Raw genomic sequence first — 22,033 nt, 5'->3', positions numbered from 1 at the left:
TACATGTTTATAGAGGGGCCACAGATATATCAGATCACTTTCTAGTTGTAGCTACACTGAGAGTAAAAGGTAGATGGGATACAAGGAGGATAAAAGCATCAGAGAAGAGAGAGGTGAAGGTTTATAAACTATAAGAGGAGGCAGTTAGGGTAAGATATAAACAGCTATTGGAGGATAGATGGGCTAGTGAGAGAATAGGCCATGGGGTCGAAGAGGTATGGGGTAGGTTTAAAAATGTAGTGTTAGAGTGTTCAGCAGAAGTTTGTGGTTACAGGAAAGTGGGTGCAGGAGGGAAGAGGAGTGATTGGTGGAATGATGATGTAAAGAGAGTAGTAAGGGAGAAAAAGTTAGCATATGAGAAGTTTTTACAAAGTAGAAGTGATGCAAGGAGGGAAGAGTATATGGAGAAAAAGAGAGAGGTTAAGAGAGTGGTGAAGCAATGTAAAAAGAGAGCAAATGAGAGAGTGGGTGAGATGTTATCAACAAATTTTGTTGAAAATAAGAAAAAGTTTTGGAGTGAGATTAACAAGTTAATGAAGCCTAGAGAACAAATGGATTTGTCAGTTAAAAATAGGAGAGGAGAGTTATTAAATGGATAGTTTGAGGTATTGGGAAGATGGAGGGAATATTTTGAGGAATTGTTAAATGTTGATGAAGATAGGGAAGCTGTGATTTCGTGTATAGGGCAAGGAGGAATAACATCTTGTAGGAGTGAGGAAGAGCCAGTTGTGAGTGTGGGGGAAGTTCGTGAGGCAGGTAAAATGAAAGGGGGTAAGGCAGCCGGGATTGATGGGATAAAGATAGAAATGTTAAAAGCAGGTGGGGATATAGTTTTGTAGTGGTTGGTGCAATTATTTAATAAATGCATGGAAGAGGGTAAGGTACCTAGGGATTGGCAGAGAGCATGCATAGTTCCTTTGTATAAAGGCAAAGGGGACAAAAGTGAGTGCAAAAATTATAGGGGGATAAGTCTGTTGAGTATACCTGGTAAAGTGTATGGTAGAGTTATTATTGAAAGAATTAAGAGTAAGACGGAGAATAGGATAGCAGATGAAGGAGGCTTTAGGAAAGGTAGGGGGTGTGTGGACCAGGTGTTTACAGTGAAACATATAAGTGAACAGTATTTAGATAAGGCTAAAGAGGTCTTTGTGGCATTTATGGATTTGGAAAAGGCGTATGACAGGGTGGATAGGGGGGGCAATGTTGCAGGTGTATGGTGTAGGAGGTAGGTTACTGAAAGAAGTGAAGAGTTTTTACGAGGATAGTGAGGCTCAAGTTAGAGTATTTAGGAAAGAGGGAAATTATTTCCCAGTAAAAGTAGGCCTTAGACAAGGATGTGTGATGTCACCGTGGTTGTTTAATATATTTATAGATGGGGTTGTAAGAGAGGTAAATGCGAGGGTCTTGGCAAGAGGCGTGGAGTTAAAAGATAAAGAATCACACATAAAGTGGGAGTTGTCACAGTTGCTCTTTGCTGATGACACTGTGCTCTTGGGAGATTCTGAAGAGAAGTTGCAGAGATTGGTGGATGAATTTGGTAGGGTGTGCAAAAGAAGAAAATTAAAAGTGAATACAGGAAAGAGTAAGGTTATGAGGATAACAAAAAGATTAGGTGATGAAAAATTGGATATCAGATTGGAGGGAGAGAGTATGGGGGAGGTGAATGTATTCAGATATTTGGGAGTGGACGTGTCAGCGGATGGGTCTATGAAAGATGAGGTAAATCATAGAATTGATGAGGGGAAAAGGGTGAGCGGTGCACTTAGGAGTCTGTGGAGACAAAGAACTTTGTCCTTGGAGGCAAAGAGGGGAATGTATGAGAGTATAGTTTTACCAACGCTCTTATATGGGTGTGAAGCATGGGTGATGAATGTTGTAGCAAGGAGAAGGCTGGAGGCAGTGGAGATGTCATGTCTGAGGGCAATGTGTGGTGTGAATATAATGCAGAGAATTTGTAGTTCGGAAGTTAGGAGGAGGTGCGGGATAACCAAAACTGTTGTCCAGAGGGCTGAGGAAGGGTTGTTGAGGTGGTTCGGACATGTAGAGAGAATGGAGCGAAACAGAGTGACTTGAAGAGTGTGTCAGTCTGTAGTGGAAGGAAGGCGGGGTAGGGGTCGGCCTAGGAAAGGTTGGAGGGAGGGGGTAAAAGAGGTTTTGTGTGCGAGGGGCTTGGACTTCCAGCAGGCATGCGTGAGCGTGTTTGATAGGAGTGAATGGAGACGAATGGTTTTTAATACTTGATGTGCTGTTGGAGTGTGAGCAAAGTAACATTTATGAAGGGGTTCAGGGAAACCGGCAGGCCGGACTTGAGTCCTGGAGATGGGAAGTACAGTGCCTGCACTCTGAAGGAGGGGTGTTAATGTTGCAGTTTAAAAACTGTAGTGTAAAGCACCTTTCTGGCAAGACAGTGATGGAGTGAATGATGGTGAAAGTTTTTCTTTTTCTTGCCACCCTGCCTTGGTGGGAATCGGCCAGTGTGATAATAAAAATAAATGTATGAAAGAGGGGAAGGTACCTAGGGATTGGCAGAGAGCATGTATAGTTCCTTTATATAAAGGGAAGGGTGACAAAAGAGATTGTAAAAATTATAGAGGAATTAGTTTACTGAGTATACCAGGAAAAGTGTATGGTAGGGTTATCATTGAAAGAATTAGAGGTAAGACAGAATGTAGGATTGCGGATGAGCAAGTAGGTTTTAGAGTGGGTAGGGGATGTGTAGATCAAGTGTTTACATTAAAGCATATATGTGAACAGTATTTAGATAAAGGTAGGGAAGTTTTCATTGCATGTATGGATTTAGAAAAAGGCATATGATAGGGTAGATAGGGGAGCAATGTGGCAGATCTTACAAGTGCATCGAATAGGTGTGTAGGAGAGAGGGAAATCACTTCCCAGTAAAAGCAGGTCTTAGACAGGGATGTGTAATGTCACCATTACACATATTTATAGATGGAGTTGTAAATGAAGTAAATGCTAGGGTGTTCGGGAGAGGGGTGGGATTAAATTATGGGGAATCAAATACAAAATGAGAGTTGACACAGTTACTTTTTGCTGATGATACTGTGCTTATGGGAGATTCTAAAGAAAAGTTGCAAAGGTTAGTGGACGAGTTTGGGAGGGTGTGTGAAGGAAGAAAGTTGAAAGTGAACGTAGATAAGAGTAAGATGATGAAGGCATCAAACGATTTAGGTAAAGAAAAACTGGATATCACATTGGAAAGAGGGAGTATGGAAGAAGTGAATGTTTACAGATTTTTGGTAGCTGACGTGTCAGCGGATGGGTTTATGAAGGATGAGGTTATTCATAGAAATGATGAAGGAAAAAAGGTGAGTGGTGCATTGAGGTATATGTGGAGACAAAAAACGTTATCTATGGAGGCAAAGAAGGGAATGTATGAAAGTACAGTGGACCCCTGGTTTACGATCAGTTCCCAATGCGACCAATTATGTAAGTGTATTTATGTAAGTGCGTTTGTATGTGTATGTTTGGGGGTCTGAAATGGACTAATCTAATTCACAATATTCCTTATGGGAACAAATTCAGTCAGTACTGGCACCTGAACATACTTCTGGAATGAAATAAAATCGTAAACCGGGGGTCCACTGTATAGTGGTACCAACACTCTTATATGGGTGTGAAGCTTGGGTTGTAAATGCTCCAGCGAGGAGATGTTTGGAGGCAGTGGAGATGTCCTGTCTAAGGGCAATGTGTGGTGTAAATATTATGCAGAAAATTCGGAGTGTGGAAATTAGGAGGTGTAGAGTTAATAAAAGTATTAGTCAGAGGGTTGAAGAAGTGTTGTTGAGGTGGTTTGGTCATTTAGAGAGAATGAATCAAAGTAGAACGACATGGAGAGCATATAAATCTGTAGGGGAAGGAAGGCAGGGTAGGGGTTTTCCTCGAAAAGGTTGGACGGAGGGGGTAAAGGAGGTTTTGTGGGCGAGGAGCCTGGACTTCCAGTAAGTGTGCATGAGCGTGTTAGATAGGAATGAATGGAGACTAATGGTATTTGGGACCTGACGAGCTGTTGGAGTGTGAGCAGGGTAATATTTAGTGAAGGGATTCAGGGAAACCGGTTATTCTTATGTAGCCAGACTTGAGTCTGGAAAATGGGAAGTATAATGCCTGCACTTTGAAGGAGGGGTTTGAGATATTGGCAGTTTGGAGGGATATGCTGTGTATCTTTATACTTCTTTATGCTTCTAAACTGTTGTATTCTGAGCACCTCTGCAAAAACAGTCATTATGTGTGAGTGAGGTGAACGTGTTAAATGATGAAAGTATTTTCTTTTTGGGGATTTTCTTTCTTTTTGGGTCACCCTGCTTTGGTGGGAGATGGCCAACTTGTTAAAAAAAAAATAATAATAATGTAGGTATGTAGTCTGCCTGGGTTACATACCTACACCTACCTACATGATATTTAATGTGGCTTAGAGCCATATTATTACCATCGACATACCATGTTCACTGAGTTCAATCGTTTCTGTCAACTACCTTTAGATGCCATCATAAACAATGGGAGAAGTAATGAATGATTCATGCCGAGAATTGTAAACAAAAGTGTTATGTATTAAGGGGAGTGACGTAATGTTTTCCATCCTCCCGGCTACCACACCTTCATTGTATACAAACATAGATGTTTATTTGCTATGTAACGTGTTTCATATATAATTTTGAAGAAAATATCATAGATGGATTAATGAAAATGTCTATATTACATAAAATACATTTAAAGTGCCAAAGAGTGATTATTATTACATAATAGAGATATGTGCTCACGGAGAATGTAAACAAACCGGGTGGTGTGCACCACACCATAATTTGAAATCACCGTATTAGCAAAACGCCATAAGGCAAAATGCCATAAAGCAGGGCCTCACTGTACTCTGATAATTATACTTATGTGTAACTGCACCTAAATATATTTACACACTGTGCTGGGGTGCAGTTACACATTAAAATCGCTAAGAGTGTCCCTTTAGTCTTAACCCTTTGACTGTCGCAACCCCAAATCCTGAAGTGTCTCCTGGTGTCGAAGAATTTTCAAAAAAAAAAAAAAAAAAAAAAACAAAAAAAAATTCTTATGAAAATGTTAAGATTAATTTTCTGATTGTTTTAAGCCCAAAAAAACTTTTTTGCGATCAGTACTTACCAAGGTATAAAGGTGTAAAGTTGGCAGAAAATGAGCCGTGTATGGCAACAGTGGCAAATGCCACTCACTTGGTAAACTTTGGTTTACTTGCATTCCAAGGTTTCTTGCGAGTCCAAAGTAAAGCACAATGTACATATATACACTCGTATACAACACAATAAGCCCACAAACATAATTATCAATATATTGTTTACAAAACTTGTTTACACAAACAAACAATACAATTTTTTTTATTACTATTGTTTTATAATATACAAATGTACAGTCACTGGACATGTTCCATGAAGTTCTGCAGCTTGTGGAACTCTTTGAAACATGGTTTCATACACAATGTTGTTTTACACTCCTTTCACACATAAAACGAGTGTGTCTGCATTTTTGAGGGCTTTTTTTTTTTTTTGATGTGCAAAGACAAAACATCTCATCCGAGCAGTTTTCTTGAAAGCATTAGCAGGCAGTTGTGTTAGGTAGTTATCCTAGGTAAATGGTCATGTGTCATCATTCCTTCCTTCCTTACTTTTTTCCTTCCTTACTTTTTTCCTTCCTTCCTTTCATCTCATCCTTCCTGCCTTCCCTTCTTCCTTCCTTCTGGTTTCTATAATATATATACACATATATAGTCACTGGATACTTTCATATAACTGCTATTATCTTCATTCAGCAAGCTTGTGCTGTATGTGAGTATATTGTTCTGAGTCAGGGTCCGCAGCTGTCAAAATGACATATTGTCTCATTACTCACTCCCCCTACCGCCTGTCAAAACAATGGGGTCGGATGCTCACTTCCCGTCCATCCTACTATCTAATTATCTCTCTCACTCATTCTCTCCTTCATTCTCTCTCTCATTCTCTCCCTCATTCTATCTCTCACTTTCTCCTTCATTCTTTATTCTTCTTCATTCTCCTTCATTCTTTATTCTTCTTCATTCTCCTTCATTCTTCTGGTATGCTGGTATCCTTCTATGTTTACTGAGAAAATCATCACCCCCAGTTAGGGAGACATCTTATATAACATTCTACTGTAAAAATTATGCTAAATTTACTATGGCGGGACACCACTTGTAAGAAGCCATTGTCAAGTAATTCTTTATAAACTGGCCAGGAAATTATTGCCTTCATTGTTGCTCAAATATCCGTTGTGCAATCGCAAAAAAAAAAAAAAAAAAAAAAAAGGCAATTGCAACTTGTATATTTACTACCAATTCAGAGTCATGTACTTATATATCTGTTATATCTATGTGACTCTGATGGGTTAGTATTATATCCCTTCAAGAATATCTTATTATTTCACATACACCTTTTAAATTACACCAAAGTGGTTGGGCCACTTACCTTTTATATCCTACCTCTCTTCCCCCTCCCACCCTTTTCCAATATTTCTATCCTTACCCATCCTTCTTCCTTACCCATCTTACCAAAGCTCTGGTAATAATAAGAAGAAGAAGGGTATTGCTTTTGGTCACAAACTCCTCTAAACCTTGAAATTGATCTTCACTGACACTTCCATTTGTGTTAGAGCATCACTTGGGAAGAGTAGAGTCCCAGATTTTCCGGGGAGTCACATATTTCTTATCGCTAGGCATGCTGAACAAGGACTACTGAAATGGCATTCCCACAATGCACCACTGGCACCCCGATTTTTTTATATGGTGCACACTGACCATGGAGACCCATTCTCTCACATGTGGGCCTACCAGCTTTCCCCTGCTTGATTTGAAGTCGCTAGAACTTATGTGTATTAATACGTCAAACATGGTGGCTCATAAGACATACATATACGACTGAAACAGTCAAAGGTTAATGCCATAGTAATACAGTAATACAGGAAGGCCCTGCTTTATGGCGTTTCACTTTACGGCGTTCCGCTAATACGGACATTTCAAATTATGACCAAAACTTGCTATACGGCTCCCCCCACCTGACTTTCTAATACGGTCACCGTGCCCCACCCTGTTTGTTTACATTCTCCATGAGCTCAGTAAGCACTAAGTCTCTCCATTTTGTCTGGAAACTCCAAAATTTCAAATGTTTTTAAAAGTTATTTCATATTTTATATATACTCTGATAATTATACTTATGTATACCTGTACCTAAATAAACTTACATACTGTGCTGGCATGCAGGTACACATTAAAATTGGTAAGTGTCTTATGTCTCCAGACGTCATATTAGTAATGATAATAATAATCATCAAGTCATTTAAATGTCGTATATTACGTTAATATACACATTTTCATTAATCCATCCATGGGAGTCACATATTTCTTATCGCTAGGCATGCTGAACAAGGACTACTGAAATGGCATTCCCACAATGCACCACTGGCACCCCGATTTTTTTATATGGTGCACACTGACCATGGAGACCCATTCTCTCACATGTGGGCCTACCAGCTTTCCTACTAATATGTAATAATAATCACTCTTCGATGCATTAAATGCTTATTTTATGTTAATATAGACATATTCATTAATCCATCTGTGATATTTTCTTCAAAATTATATAAGAAACATGTTGTTAGGTAAGACACATATGCAACAGTTAGGTATCTTTATTTCGAAACGTTTCGCCTACACAGTAGGCTTCTTCAGTCGAGTACAGAAAAGTTGATAGAAGCAGAAGATACTCTTCTCTAGACTGAGGGACTGACCACCTCAAAACTTTAAGGGTGATGGACTGATTACATCGTCTTCAAGTATCTTCTGCTTTTATCAACTTTTCTGTACTCGACTGAAGAAGCCTACTGTGTAGGCGAAACGTTTCGAAATAAAGATACCTAACTGTTGCATATGTGTCTTACCTAACAACCTGTCGGTATTTTATACCATTTTAATGTTCAAGAAACATGTTACAATGCATATAAACATACTATGTTTATATGCAGTGGAGGTGTGGTAGTCGGGCAAAGGGAAAACATTACGTTTTCTCTGGTCCAGCACCAGAGAAAACGTGTGTGAATCTGCTTTTGTTTACAATTCTCTGCATGAATTATTCATTACATCTCCTTTCATTTATGATGGCATCTAAAGATAATTGTTAGAAACAATTGAACTCAGTGAACATGGTATGTAGATAGTAATATGGCTCTGGGCCGCATAAAATACATATAGCTATGTAAGTAGGTGCAGCTATGTAGTCAGGCAGACTACATAGCTACATCTACTGGCTACCTACATCTAACTTCCTACAAATAAATCCTATTCACCTCTCATCCTAGATTAAGACTACACATATTTTAGGGTAAATAATGAGTGTACTGTATGTGTATTTTATCTCTGGGCTGCTTTAAATCTCGTATATTAAGTTTGGGATGGTGAGCCAGGGCTACCTACACCAGACTTCCTACACATAGGTACTACTCCCCTCTCACCCTACATAAAGACTACAAATATTTTAAGGCAAGTATTGAATGTACTGTGTATGTATTTTACTTATAATTGTATTTTTAATGCCTAGTTCTATTACTAACTTAATATAAGTTAGTGTAAACTTGTTGTCTGGCATTTATATGCATTTATAAGTGGAAAAAATGGCATTTTGCTTTCTGGCAGTAGCCTGAAACCTAACCTGCCATATAAGTAGGGCCCTACTGCATGTGAATACATTCACCTCCTCCACACTTTCTCCCTCCAATCTGATATCAAGTCTTTCGTTGCCTAAGTTTTTTGTTATCCTAATCACCTTACTCTTTCTTATATTCCCTCTCAATTTTTTTCTTTTACATACCCTATCAAACTTATCCACCAATCTCTGCAACTTCTCTTCAGAATCTCTCAAAAACAGTGTCATCAGCAAAGAGCAACTGTGAAAACTTCCACTTTGTGTTAGATTTTTTTATCTTTTAACCCCACACCTCTTGCCAACACCTGAGTGTTCAGTTTTCTTTCAACCCCATCTAAAAGTATACTGAACAACCATGGTGACATCACACATCCTTGTCTAAGGCCTACTTTTACTGGGAAATAATCTCCCTCTCTCTTACATACTCTAACCTAAGCCTCACTATCCTCATAAAAACTCTTCAATGCTTTCAGTAACCTACCTCTTATTCCATACATTTGCACCATATGCCACATTGCCCCCCTATTCACCATGTCATATGCCTTTTCCAAATCCATAAATGTCACAAAAATCTCTTTACCCTTATCTAAATACTGTTCATCCATGTTTCACTGTAAACACTTAGTCTACACACCCCCTACCTTTCCTAAAGCCTCCTTGCACTCAACAGACTTCTTTCTTTCTTTCTTTCAACACACCGGCCGTATCCCACCGAGGCGGGGTGGCCCAAAAGGAAAAACTAAAGTTTCTTGTTTTATATTTAGTAATATATACAGGAGAAGAGGTTACTAGCCCCTTGCTCCCGGCATTTTAGTCACCTCTTACAACACGCATACTCAACAGACTTATTCCCCTATAATTTCAACAATCTCTTTTGTCCCCTTTGCCTTTACACAAAGAAACTATGTATGCTCTCTGCCAATCTCTAAGTACCTTATCCTCTTCCATACAATTATTAAATAAAAGCACCAACCACTCCAAAACTGTATTCTCACCTGCTTTTAACATTTCTATCTTTATTCCATCAATCCCTGCTGCCTTTTTTTCTTTCATTTTGCCCACTGCCTCACAAACTTTCCCCACGCTTACTCCTACAAGATGTTATTCCTCCTTGCCCTATACACAAAATCACAGCTTCCCTATCTTCATCAACATTTAACAATTCCTCAAAATATTCCCTCCATCTTCCCAATACCTCTAACTCTCCATTTAATAACTCTCCTTTCCTATTTATAACTATCAACTCCATTTGTTCCCTAGGCTTCCTCGACTTATTAATCTCGCACCAAAACTTTTTCTTATTTTCAACAAAATTTGTTGGTGATATCCCACCCACTCTCTCATTTGCTCTCTTTTTACATTGCTTCACCACTCTCTTAACCTCTCTTTTTCTCTTCATATACTCCTCTCACCTTGCATCACTTCTACTTTGCAAAAACCTCTCATATGCTAACTTTTTTCTTTCTTACTACTCTCTCTGCACCATCATTCCATCAATCACTCTTCTTCCCTCCCTCACCCACTTTCCTGTAACCACAAGCTTCTGCTGAACACTGTAGCACTACATTCTTAAACCTACCCCACACTGCCCATCTATCCTCCAATAGTTGTTTATATCTTACCCTGCCTGCTTCCTCCTCTAGCTTATAAACCTTCTCCTCTCTCTTACTGAACACCCCTTCTCATATATTATTTCTGGAGTCTCCCAGCCTTGGGTTTATACTCGTTTGTACTTTTATGATGATGTGGTCAAAGTATATTGTTTTTGTGATTATTATGTCTCTGATTAGTTCCGAATTGTTTGTGAATATCAAACCCAGTGTATTTTAATTTCTAGTGGGGTCACTTATCTGTGGGTTCAATGTGAACATTTCACAAAGCCTCATAAATTCCCTGGCATGTAGCTGTTGAGTCAGATTGCTTCCAGGAACTATTTCTGATATAACATAATGTACCATATTCCATTTTACATTTGGGAGATTTAAGTCTTCAAGGAGGATAGTATTTGGTATGGAATTTTCCAGCCTTTCAAGACAGCTATCTATCTTTCTTATCTGATCTGTGAATTCCTCAGTCATTGCTGGTGTTGGTTTATATACTAGGATAATTACAGGTCCGCCATCACAAATCCGGCAATCAGTTATTCGGTTCCTTCAGTTATTCGGCACTAATTTGGGCTAGCATAATTTCAAATTTCCAGGGTCGCCACACCAACCTGCTGGTACTGTTTTGTAGTGCTACTTGCTGCATAAGTCATTCTAATTTCTTTTTCTCCATTTATTGTTGTAACCTGCTTACTTTTAGCCCTAGCCACAGTTCCAATGAATAAAAGAAATGCTTCTCATTGTGTAAACCACATATACAGTACATTATCTATTAAATATAAGGTGGCTTTGAAGCCACTGTCGGTTGTTATGAGCTCAGTCTCATGATGCAGAATATGCTTTATTATTACGCGGATATCACCACTAAAGCTTATTTGCCTATCACAACTGATCTAATATGACATAATAAACGATATAAATAACATAAAACATGTTATATACTCCAGAATAAATAATATTGGGCATAACACCGAGCAGTTCAACGGAGGTATGAAGAGGATATGGTATACAAATACCATTCTCCTATCCCTGTCTTGGGGGCTTATATTAGAGAAAACAGAGTATAGCACAGGGCTAACTGTGATATACACTCGTACTGCACCATAAACCTGAAACAAAAAAGTTATTTTCTCTATTTAGATTATCACACATAGCAGCATATGTGTAGAGAACCTAGGATAACCCAAAAAAGTCAGCGTGGCTTATTTCTAGTACCTGGCTTGGGTTAGCCATATATGATTTTTGGTAAATATTCAATTCCCAGCCAGGGTAGAAACATTAGTCGTGTCTCCTTACACCTGTTGTCTATGTTTATCCATCAGTAAATGGGTACCTGGGTGTTAGTCGACTGGTGTGGGTGTGATCCTGGGACACTGACCTAATTTGCTTGAAATACTCAGCATAACAAGCAGCTTTCTATATAGCAGAATATCACTGATGTCAGCTAGGCCTGTATACCTTGTACATGTACATGTAGTAAATAAAGATATTATGATTATTATTAGGTAGTAGGTTGGTATACAGTAACCACCCAGGGAAGTGCTACTGTCCTGCCAGATGACTGTGAAATGGAAACCTGTAACTGTTTTGCATGATGGTAGGATTGCTGGTTTCTTTTTCTGTCTCATAAACACGCTAGATAACAGGGATATCTTGCTACTCCTACTTACACTTTGGTCACACTTCACAGACATGCACATGCATATATATATATATATACATACATCTAGGTTTTTTTCTCCTTTTTCTAAATAGCTCTTGTTCTTCTTTATTTCTTTTATTGTCCATGGGGAAGTGGAAAAGAATCTTTCCTCCGTAAGCCATGCGTGTCGTATGAGGCGACTAAAATGCCGGGAGCAATGGGCTAGTAACCCCTTCTCCTGTAGACATTTACTAAAAAAGAGAAGAAGAAAAACTTTATAAAACTGGGATGTTTGAATGTGCGTGGATGTAGTGCGGATGACAAGAAACAGATGATTGCTGATGTTATGAATGAAAAGAAGTTGGATGTCCTGGCCCTAAGCGAAACAAAGCTGAAGGGGGTAGGGGAGTTTTGGTGGGGGGAAATAAATGGGATTAAATCTGGAGTATCTGAGAGAGTTAGAGCAAAGGAAGGGGTAGCAGTAATGTTGAAGGATCAGTTATGGAAGGAGAAAAGAGAATATGAATGTGTAAATTCAAGAATTATGTGGATTAAAGTAAAGGTTGGATGCGAAAAGTGGGTCATAATAAGCGTGTATGCACCTGGAGAAGAGGAATGTAGAGGAGAGAGAGAGATTTTGGGAGATGTTAAGTGAATGTATAGGAGCCTTTGAACCAAGTGAGAGAGTAATTGTGGTAGGGGACCTGAATGCTAAAGTAGGAGAAACTTTTAGAGAGGGTGTGGTAGGCAAGTTTGGAGTGCCAGGTGTAAATGATAATGGGAGCCCTTTGATTGAACTTTGTATAGAAAGGGGTTTACTTAAAGGTAATACATATTTTAAGAAAAAGAGGATAAATAAGTATACAAGATATGATGTAGGGCGAAATGACAGTAGTTTGTTGGATTATGTATTGGTAGATAAAAGACTGTTGAGTAGACTTCAGGATGTACATGTTTATAGAGGGGCCACAGATATATCAGATCACTTTCTAGTTGTAGCTACACTGAGAGTAAAAGGTAGATGGGATACAAGGAGAATAGAAGCATCAGGGAAGAGAGAAGTGAAGGTTTATAAACTAAAAGAGGAGGCAGTTAGGGTAAGATATAAACAGCTATTGGAGGATAGATGGGATAATGAGAGCATAGGCAATGCGGTCGAAGATGTATGGGGTAGGTTTAAAAATGCAGTGTTAGAGTGTTCAGCAGAAGTTTGTGGTTACAGGAAAGTGGGTGCGGGAGGGAAGAGGAGCGATTGGTGGAATGATGATGTAAAGAGAGTAGTAAGGGAGAAAAAGTTAGCATATGAGAAGTTTTTACAAAGTAGAAGTGATCAAGGAGGGAAGAGTATATGGAGAAAAAGAGAGAGGTTAAGAGAGTGGTGAAGCAGTGTAAAAAGAGATCAAATGAGAGAGTGGGTGAGATGTTATCAACAAATTTTGTTGAAAATAAGAAAAAGTTTTGGAGTGAGATTAACAAGTTAAGGAAGCCTAGAGAACAAATGGATTTGTCCGTTAAAAATAGGAGAGGAGAGTTATTAAATGGAGAGTTAGAGGTATTGGGAAGATGGAGGGAATATTTTGAGGAATTGTTAAATGTTGATGAAGATAGGGAAGCTGTGATTTCGTGTATAGGGCAAGGAGGAATAACATCTTGTAGGAGTGAGGAAGAGCCAGTTGTGAGTGTGGGGGAAGTTCGTGAGGCAGTAGGTAAAATGAAAGGGGGTAAGGCAGCCGGGATTGATGGGATAAAGATAGAAATGTTAAAAGCAGGTGGAGTTTACCTGGAGACCTGGAGAGAGTTTCGGGGGTCAACGCCCCCGCGGCCCGGTCTGTGACCAGGCCTCCTGGTGGATCAGCGCCTGATCAATAGGTGGGGATATAGTTTTGGAGTGGTTGGTGCAATTATTTAATAAATGTATGGAAGAGGGTAAGGTACCTAGGGATTGGCAGAGAGCATGCATAGTTCCTTTGTATAAAGGCAAAGGAGACAAAAGAGAGTGCAAAAATTATAGGGGGATAAGTCTGTTGAGTATACCTGGTAAAGTGTATGGTAGAGTTATTATTGAAAGAATTAAGAGTAAGACGGAGACTAGGATAGCAGATGAACAAGGAGGCTTTAGGAAAGGTAGGGGTTGTGTGGACCAGGTGTTTACAGTGAAACATATAAGTGAACAGTATTTAGATAAGGCTAAAGAGGTCTTTGTGGCATTTATGGATTTGGAAAAGGCATATGATAGGGTGGATAGGGGGGCAATGTGGCAGATGTTGCAGGTGTATGGTGTAAGAGGTAGGTTACTGAAAGCAATGAAGAGTTTTTACGAGGATAGTGAGGCTCAAGTTAGAGTATGTAGGAAAGAGGGAAATTATTTCCCAGTAAAAGTAGGCCTTAGACAAGGATGTGTGATGTCACCGTGGTTGTTTAATATATTTATAGATGGGGTTGTAAGAGAAGTAAATGCGAGGGTCTTGGCAAGAGGCGTGGAGTTAAAAGATAAAGAATCACACATAAAGTGGGAGTTGCCACAGTTGCTCTTTGCTGATGACACTGTGCTCTTGGGAGATTCTGAAGAGAAGTTGCAGAGATTGGTGGATGAATTTGGTAGGGTGTGCAAAAGAAGAAAATTAAAAGTGAATACAGGAAAGAGTAAGGTTATGAGGATAACAAAAAGATTAGGTGATGAAAGATTGGATATCAGATTGGACGGAGAGAGTATGGAGGAGGTGAATGTATTCAGATATTTGGGAGTGGACGTGTCAGCGGATGGGTCTATGAAAGATGAGGTGAATCATAGAATTGATGAGGGAAAAAGGGTGAGTGGTGCACTTAGGAGTCTATGGAGACAAAGAACTTTGTCCTTGGAGGCAAAGAGGGGAATGTATGAGAGTATAGTTTTACCAACGCTCTTATATGGGTGTGAAGCATGGGTGATGAATGTTGCAGCGAGGAGAAGGCTGGAGGCAGTGGAGATGTCATGTCTGAGGGCAATGTGTGGTGTAAATATAATGCAGAGGATTCGTAGTTTGGAAGTTAGGAGGAGGTGCGGGATTACCAAAACTGTTGTCCAGAGGGCTGAGGAAGGGTTGTTGAGGTGGTTCGGACATGTAGAGAGAATGGAGCGAAACAGAGTGACTTCAAGAGTGTATCAGTCTGTAGTGGAAGGAAGGCGGGGTAGGGGTCGGCCTAGGAAAGGTTGGAGGGAGGGGGTAAAGGAGGTTTTGTGTGCGAGGGGCTTGGGCTTCCAGCAGGCATGCGTGAGCATGTTTGATAGGAGTGAATGGAGACAAATGGTTTTTAATACTTGACGTGCTGTTGGAGTGTGAGCAAAGTAACATTTATGAAGGGGTTCAGGGGAACCGGCAGGCCGGACTTGAGTCCTGGAGATGGGAAGTACAGTGCCTGCACTCTGAAGGAGGGGTGTTAATGTTGCTGTTTAAAAACTGTAGTGTAAAGCACCCTTCTGGCAAGACAGTGATGGAGTGAATGATGGTGAAAGTTTTTCTTTTTCGGGCCACCCTGCCTTGGTGGGAATCGGCCAGTGTGATAATAATAAAATAAAATATTATTATTATTATTATTATTATTATTATTATTATTATTATTATTATTATTATTATTATATTATTTTCTCAGTTGTTTGTTGGGTTATCTTATTGAAACTTGGGCAATGCATGATGGAAAGATACTGTTTAACGTACACCAAAAATCAAAGAAATGCAGACCATAAATAGCGGAGTTCACTTCTCAGCCATTAGCGGCTGCTTAGCGGTATATTTTTGTATGGTTTTTATGGTTATTTTCTCATTTTTTCGGTCTCATTTGATAGAATGAAAGATATACAGTGGAACCTCAAAAATCGAACTTAATCCGTTCCAGGAGCTAGTTCTAAATTCGAAAAGTCTGAAATTCGAAGCAATATTTCCCATAAGAAATAATGGAAATACAATTAATCCGTTCCAGAAACCCAAAAAATATTCACACAAAAAATACATTTTATAGAGATTAATTACAGTTTTACATACAACAAACACTATAGTTTTTAATTACACAACATTTTTACTTACCTTTATTGAAGATTTGTGATGGCAATATTGATTGGAATTTCTTGACTGGGAATTTAGAATCATACGATTTCTTAGAAGTAGTTCAGGATTGTTTTTTGAAGCAGTTTGTCTATAAGAACATAAGAACATAAGAGAGGGAGTTGGGGTTAGTGTTTGGAAGGAGAATCCTCCTCCATGAGGACTTCATCATTGCTTAGTTAATCTTAAGTTAATTTTAAGCCAGCCCATAATGCTATGCATATAAGTGGCTTTGGCATGCTGCTCTTACCTGTATTTTTTTTTGTACCTCTGTATGTATGCTAAAATTTCTAAATAAATAAATAAATAAATAAATAAATAAATAAATAAAGCCCTCTCTGGGGTTACTTCCCTTCTCTGTCTTTTAATGCCACTTGGACCAGCTTGAGAGTCACTGGACCCCTGTCTCACAAAATAACTGTCCACAGTCCTCTGTTTCTGGCGCCTCTTTAACATTTCCCTAAAATGGGACATGGTTCTGTCACTGAATTTGTTGCAAAGATGGCTTGTTTCAGCTTGCTCAGAGTGGTACTTCTGCACAAACATTTGGACATCATTCCACTTGGCACAAATCTCCTTAATCTTTGAAGAAGGCACCTCATCCATTCCCTATATTAACACCTTTCGCAACATCAGCTTCCTTGATTCGTTCTTTCTTTGACAGGATAGAACTGATGGTCGACTTGTTTTTCCCATACATCCTGGCAAGCTCAACAAGTCTCACACCACTCTCATACTTCTGTATTATTTCCTTCTTCACATCTATGGTGTTTCTCACTTTCTTTACCACAGGGGTACCACTAGCAAGTTTCTTTGGGCCTATGGCAGCTTATTTCACAGCCCCACAAGCACTAAACACAACGAAATAATCGTAAAATGTGTGAATGAGAGCGCAGGTTAGTGTTCACTCAAGCATAAACAAAGCTAGACTGGCCACGGCACCTGCGCGGGGACGCGGACAGAGCGGGCCGGCAGACAGGTCCCGTACCTGGTGATCTGAAAATAGGGGCGCATTCGATAATAGGGACACAGTTTGTCCGAAAAAATGGTCCTATTTTTGAAACGTTTGATATGTGATACGTTCGATTTTTGAGGTTCCACTGTATTACAGAAATAGATATGATTTTGATTACTTTCATGACAAAAAGTACCTTGAAATTACGCTCACAATAGCGAAAATGTTCTATTCTTTAGTGAAGCTCAAGGGTAAACAAATGACGTCATCGTCCAATACCTGTCCGCCTGCCAGTCCAAATTCCAATACGGAGTCAAGAATGGGTTGACATTATTTATACAATTATTACAATAATGCAGCAGTCTGCATAACAGTAAATCTTTTATTTTTTTGTGAATAAAATTCCAAATGGTAAGCAAGAGGGACCTGTACCCGTGACTAATGAACAAAGAAAATGTTATTTTAGTGCCAGGAATGTCTACATTGCTTATTCTGGACCCTATTTTGAAATTGGCATCTGTTGAAATTTGTGTGAAGTCGGCCAAATTGCCAATTTCTGACCACTTGATTGGGTAGTTGAAATAAATGAATGGGCGGTTTCTTGTACTCAGTTGATAGACTAGAAGTAAATAAGTTTATTCAGGTACAGTAGTCCCTCAATAATCGTCCATAATCCGTTCCTGGAAGTGGGACTATTATTGAAATGGACGATTTACGAATCAATTTTCCCCATAAGAAATAATGTAAATTCAATTAATCCGTTCCTGACACCCAGAAGTATTAAAACAAAAAAATTTTTTACATGAAATATACATGTAGTACATAAACAATACAATGGGAAATGATGAATGAAACATTAACAGCATAACACTTACCTTTATTGGAGAGTCTTTTTAGTGTATGGGAGACTGGAGGAGGAGAGAGAGTGGATTGTTTATAGTTTGGAAGGGGAATCCCCTTCCATCAACACCTCGGGTACCAATTGCTTTTCTGGGGTTACTTCTCTTCTCTGTTTCTTAATGCCACTAGGACCACCTTGAGAGTCAATGGAGTCCTGTCTCGCAAAAAAACTGTCCAGAGAGCTCTGTTTTTGGCGTCTCTTTAAAACTTCCCTAAAGTGCATATATTTTTCAACCGCCTTGTGGTCCGAACTGGCAGCCTCACCATGCCTTACCACACTGTGTATGCCAGTATGCTTCTTAAATCTCTCAAACCAGCCTTTGCTGGCCTTAAATTCACTCACATCATCACTAGTTGCAGGCAATTTCTTTACCAAATCGTCATGCAACTGCCTAGCCTTTTCACAAATAAGCGACGTCATAAGACTATCTCCTGCTAATTGTTTCTCATTTATCCACACCAATAATAACTTCTCAACATCTTCGAGTACTGATCTCATTTTTGTCAGCATATTTACCCCCTTTGCAACAACAGTGTCCTTGATTTCCTTTTTCTTGGCTATGATGGAAGATATGGTTGTACGGGATTTGTTATACATCCTGGCCAGTTCGCCCACACGTACGCCACTATCATATTGTTCAATGATGTTTTTCTTAAATTCAATCGTATTTCTCACCTTCTTTACCAAAGGCTTGGCACTAGGAGCTTTCTTTGGAGGCATGGTACCTTATTTAGCACTTAAATAACTTGCAAGCACTAAAATAAATGAAATATTATGAAATATTTCGCTGGAGCACGTGAAGGGACTGTTGCTCACTGGTAAACAGTGGCACACTGACTGGGAAGGAAAGGCCGAGGCGGCTCAGACCGTGAGTACGCGTCCAGGATGAAGGACTATTAGCGAGTTACCGGACCATTTCCGAGCCAATATTTTGACGAAAAAGCAGGACTATTTCCGAAATGGACGACTTTCAGGCCGGATGATTATTGAGGGACCACTGTATACACAAATACAGTTACATAGATTATCATACATAGCAGTATATGTATAGAGAACCTAGGATAACCCAAAAAAGTCAGTGACTTATTTCCAGTACCTGGCTTGGGCTTGCCATATATGATTTTTGGTAAATATTTTTTTTTCTCAGTTGTTTGTTGGGATATCTCATTGAAACTTGGGCAGTGTATGATGGAAAGATGCTTCTTAACGTACAACAAAAATAAAAAAGACGGACGATAAATAAGGGAGTTCACCTCTCAGCCATTAGCCGCCTCTTTGCAGTATATTTTCGCATGGTTTTTATGGTTGTATTCTCGTTTTTTGGTCTCATTTGATAGATTGGAAGATATATTACAGAAATAGACTTGATTTTGATTGCTTTCATGACGAAAAGTACCTTGAAATTGAGCTCAAAGTAGCGGAAATGTTCAATTTTTGCCGGTGTTTAATGAACTTTGTATAAGTCAAGTTGGTTAATTTTATTATGTGTATTCTAACCTAACCACTCAGTAATCCAGCAAACTTGGTAATCCGGCACACTACAGGTCCCAATGATGCCGTATTTGTGATGGAGGACCTGTAGTTCTCGTTCTTGTTTATTTCCTCTTATCTCCATGGGAAATTAGAACAGAATTCTTCCTCCAAAGCCACACATGCTGTGAGAGGCGACTACGATGCCAGGAGCAAGGGGATAATGGCCCCTTCTCCTGCATACATTACTAAAATTAAAAAGATAAACTTTTGTTTTTCTTTTTGAGCCACCTTGCTTCAGTGGGATACGGCCAGTTTGTTGAAAGAAGAATGTTTACACTATCACATATTATGTGAGCAATAGAGCTAGGCCTAAAAAATGCATATACAGTACACACATTACTTATCTTAAAATATTTTTGTTCTTGGCATATAGTGACTGGTGAATATATTTATTGTAGGAAGTCTGAATAAATGAAAACAGCTGTAAAGTGGGACCCAGCTGTAATTTCTAACACACGATCAGTTTTATCCTGATGATTATCCCATGATTAGTTTTATCTGATGTGCCAAATTTAGATGCACCTTAATTATAGTCCTGACATAAAATCAAGTGGTTAGTACCTCACTCATGGACCCAAACTTCAAAACCTTCTAAATCATGGGTTACATGCCGGGTAGAGTTCTATGGTTTGTCAACATAGCTTAAAATTCTCACCAATTTCTTCAATTATCAACAGTCTAGTGAACCAGGTCTTGGACTTGTGTGCATTACTAGTTGCTATTATTATTATTCGATCACTGATTTATTATTATTATTCTTATTACAATCAAGACTAAGCACTAAGCCCACAAGGGGCATACAGCTCAATCACTGATTTGCTTACAATACTTTTCTTTGTAAAAGCTTACTTTTTTTTTTTGTCACTTCATAACTCCTGGTAAGGTCTAATGCTTTTGTTGTAATTTTAATTCCAGTTTTTTCCCATTTTCCCTACACAAAATTTATGGTATTTTGTACATGGAATCTCATATGCATCCACCACCATTTTCTAGGGAATTATAATCAAATTATTTTTGTGAACTTAGATATGAAATACAACACTGATATTAAAACTTATGAATAAAACAGGTATTTCAAGAATTTTTGTATGATATGGCAGTACCAACATATTCTTGGGTGAATATAGTTCTTTTAGTTTTTTTATTTTATAGGCTATTTCATATAGTATCATGATTTTATGGATGAATAAATTTTGGTTAATGCTTTAGCTCTTGTTAGGTGTTATTAAAGTTTAGTCTTTGTTATTTCAACATTCGTTTTAATTTCAGCACATGAGCCTATGAAAGCAAAACCCCTAGGTTGTGGGTGTTTCAATGGAGGCATCTGTGTCCTGAACAGTTCTAACGTTCTTCGTTGTGAGTGCCGTGAGGGCTACTCTGGAGAACTTTGTGAGACCTATGTGGCACGCAGTTTTATTCCACGGCAGCCTTGGTCACCCGCCACTGTGATTGTACCCATAGTTCTTATCATCCTAGTGTTAGGCGTTCTTGCAGCTCTTTATGTCTTCTTTAATCGTCGCCACATGTAAGTGTCAGTGTACTTCTGTAATTCAATATATTACATTTTTATGTATTGATCATATCTTTCCATTTTTCCCATGTGCTTTTCAGTAAGTATTTAACAAATCTTGTGTATTTAAATCCAAATCAATAAGAAAAATGATAAATTTTTGAATTTATATTGATTTGTAAAAATGTATGTAAATGTAATACTGTATAAGAAGTAACTTTTCTTTCACAAAGTTCATATTACACAGTGTTTTAGGTAAGTCTTAATTTAACAGTTAAGTAAAGCATGTTCATTAATCTGCCTAGTTGTCACTTTTATGTTATATATTGTGAAAGAATTACTTTTTTCTCTCTCTCTCTCTCTCTCTCTCTCTCTGCTATTTGGATTACTTACTTCTGAGGCCTTAATAATTCAAGCTGTGTGCTATGTCTGTAGAATGTTGTAGCGAGAATTCAAGTGAGACTAACTTGTAAACACCAAATATATTAGAAAATGATTTAAGGATTAGAAAGTTCATATACTTAACATAACTGTTAATTATTATTATTTATTATAGCTGTTTGCTAAACCTGTAGGAGCCATACAGCATTAAGGCATTCTTCTTTGAAGGGAATATTATTTAAAATTTTTTAAATATGGGAAAATGCACTGACCATAGTCTAATGGTGGTGATGTTTGACTTTCAAGAGTGACAATTTCAACTAGACTTACAGTATTAAGCAGTGGAAGGTAATTCATTATTATTATTATTACAGCATAGCATTATTATTTAGGAACATTAAAACATTTCCTTCATTCTCAGCAAACTCATTGATGCTATACAAGTGCTAGCCAACAAGAGCTGGGGCAGATGACATCTGTGTTGACATGTTTCCACAAATCATCTAAACACCTTTTAAAGTAGATTTGATTTTAGCAGAAAATAGGAGTGACCTTTTTTTTTTTTTTGAAAGCCAAATTCATGGCCAAGATACTTCCTACAATAGAACCAGTGCAATTACAAGCACTATTTGTAAGCTGGTAGAAATCTTGGTTAATAAATGATGTGAGAGAAACTCAAATTTCTCTCTCATCAGTTTGGTTGTAGAAGGGGCTGCT

General features: G+C 38.5%; 1 protein-coding gene across 2 annotated transcripts in view; it reads left to right on the top strand.

The window, feature by feature from the left end:
- mgl (low-density lipoprotein receptor-related protein megalin) overlaps nucleotides 1-22,033 on the top strand; it is a 611,193-nt gene that overhangs the window by 541,230 nt on the left and 47,930 nt on the right. For both annotated transcript variants that reach the window (XM_070084278.1, XM_070084279.1), the window contains exon 53: nucleotides 20,695-20,950. In XM_070084278.1, the coding sequence (XP_069940379.1) occupies nucleotides 20,695-20,950 (256 nt within the window). The remainder of the gene's footprint in view (nucleotides 1-20,694; nucleotides 20,951-22,033) is intronic.

This window comes from Cherax quadricarinatus, chromosome 12 (genome assembly GCF_038502225.1).
Source record: "Cherax quadricarinatus isolate ZL_2023a chromosome 12, ASM3850222v1, whole genome shotgun sequence".
Classification (NCBI taxonomy): domain Eukaryota; kingdom Metazoa; phylum Arthropoda; class Malacostraca; order Decapoda; family Parastacidae; genus Cherax; species Cherax quadricarinatus.
The sequence above is the reverse complement of the archived record's forward strand: the minus strand, read 5'-3'. Positions and strand labels throughout refer to the sequence as shown.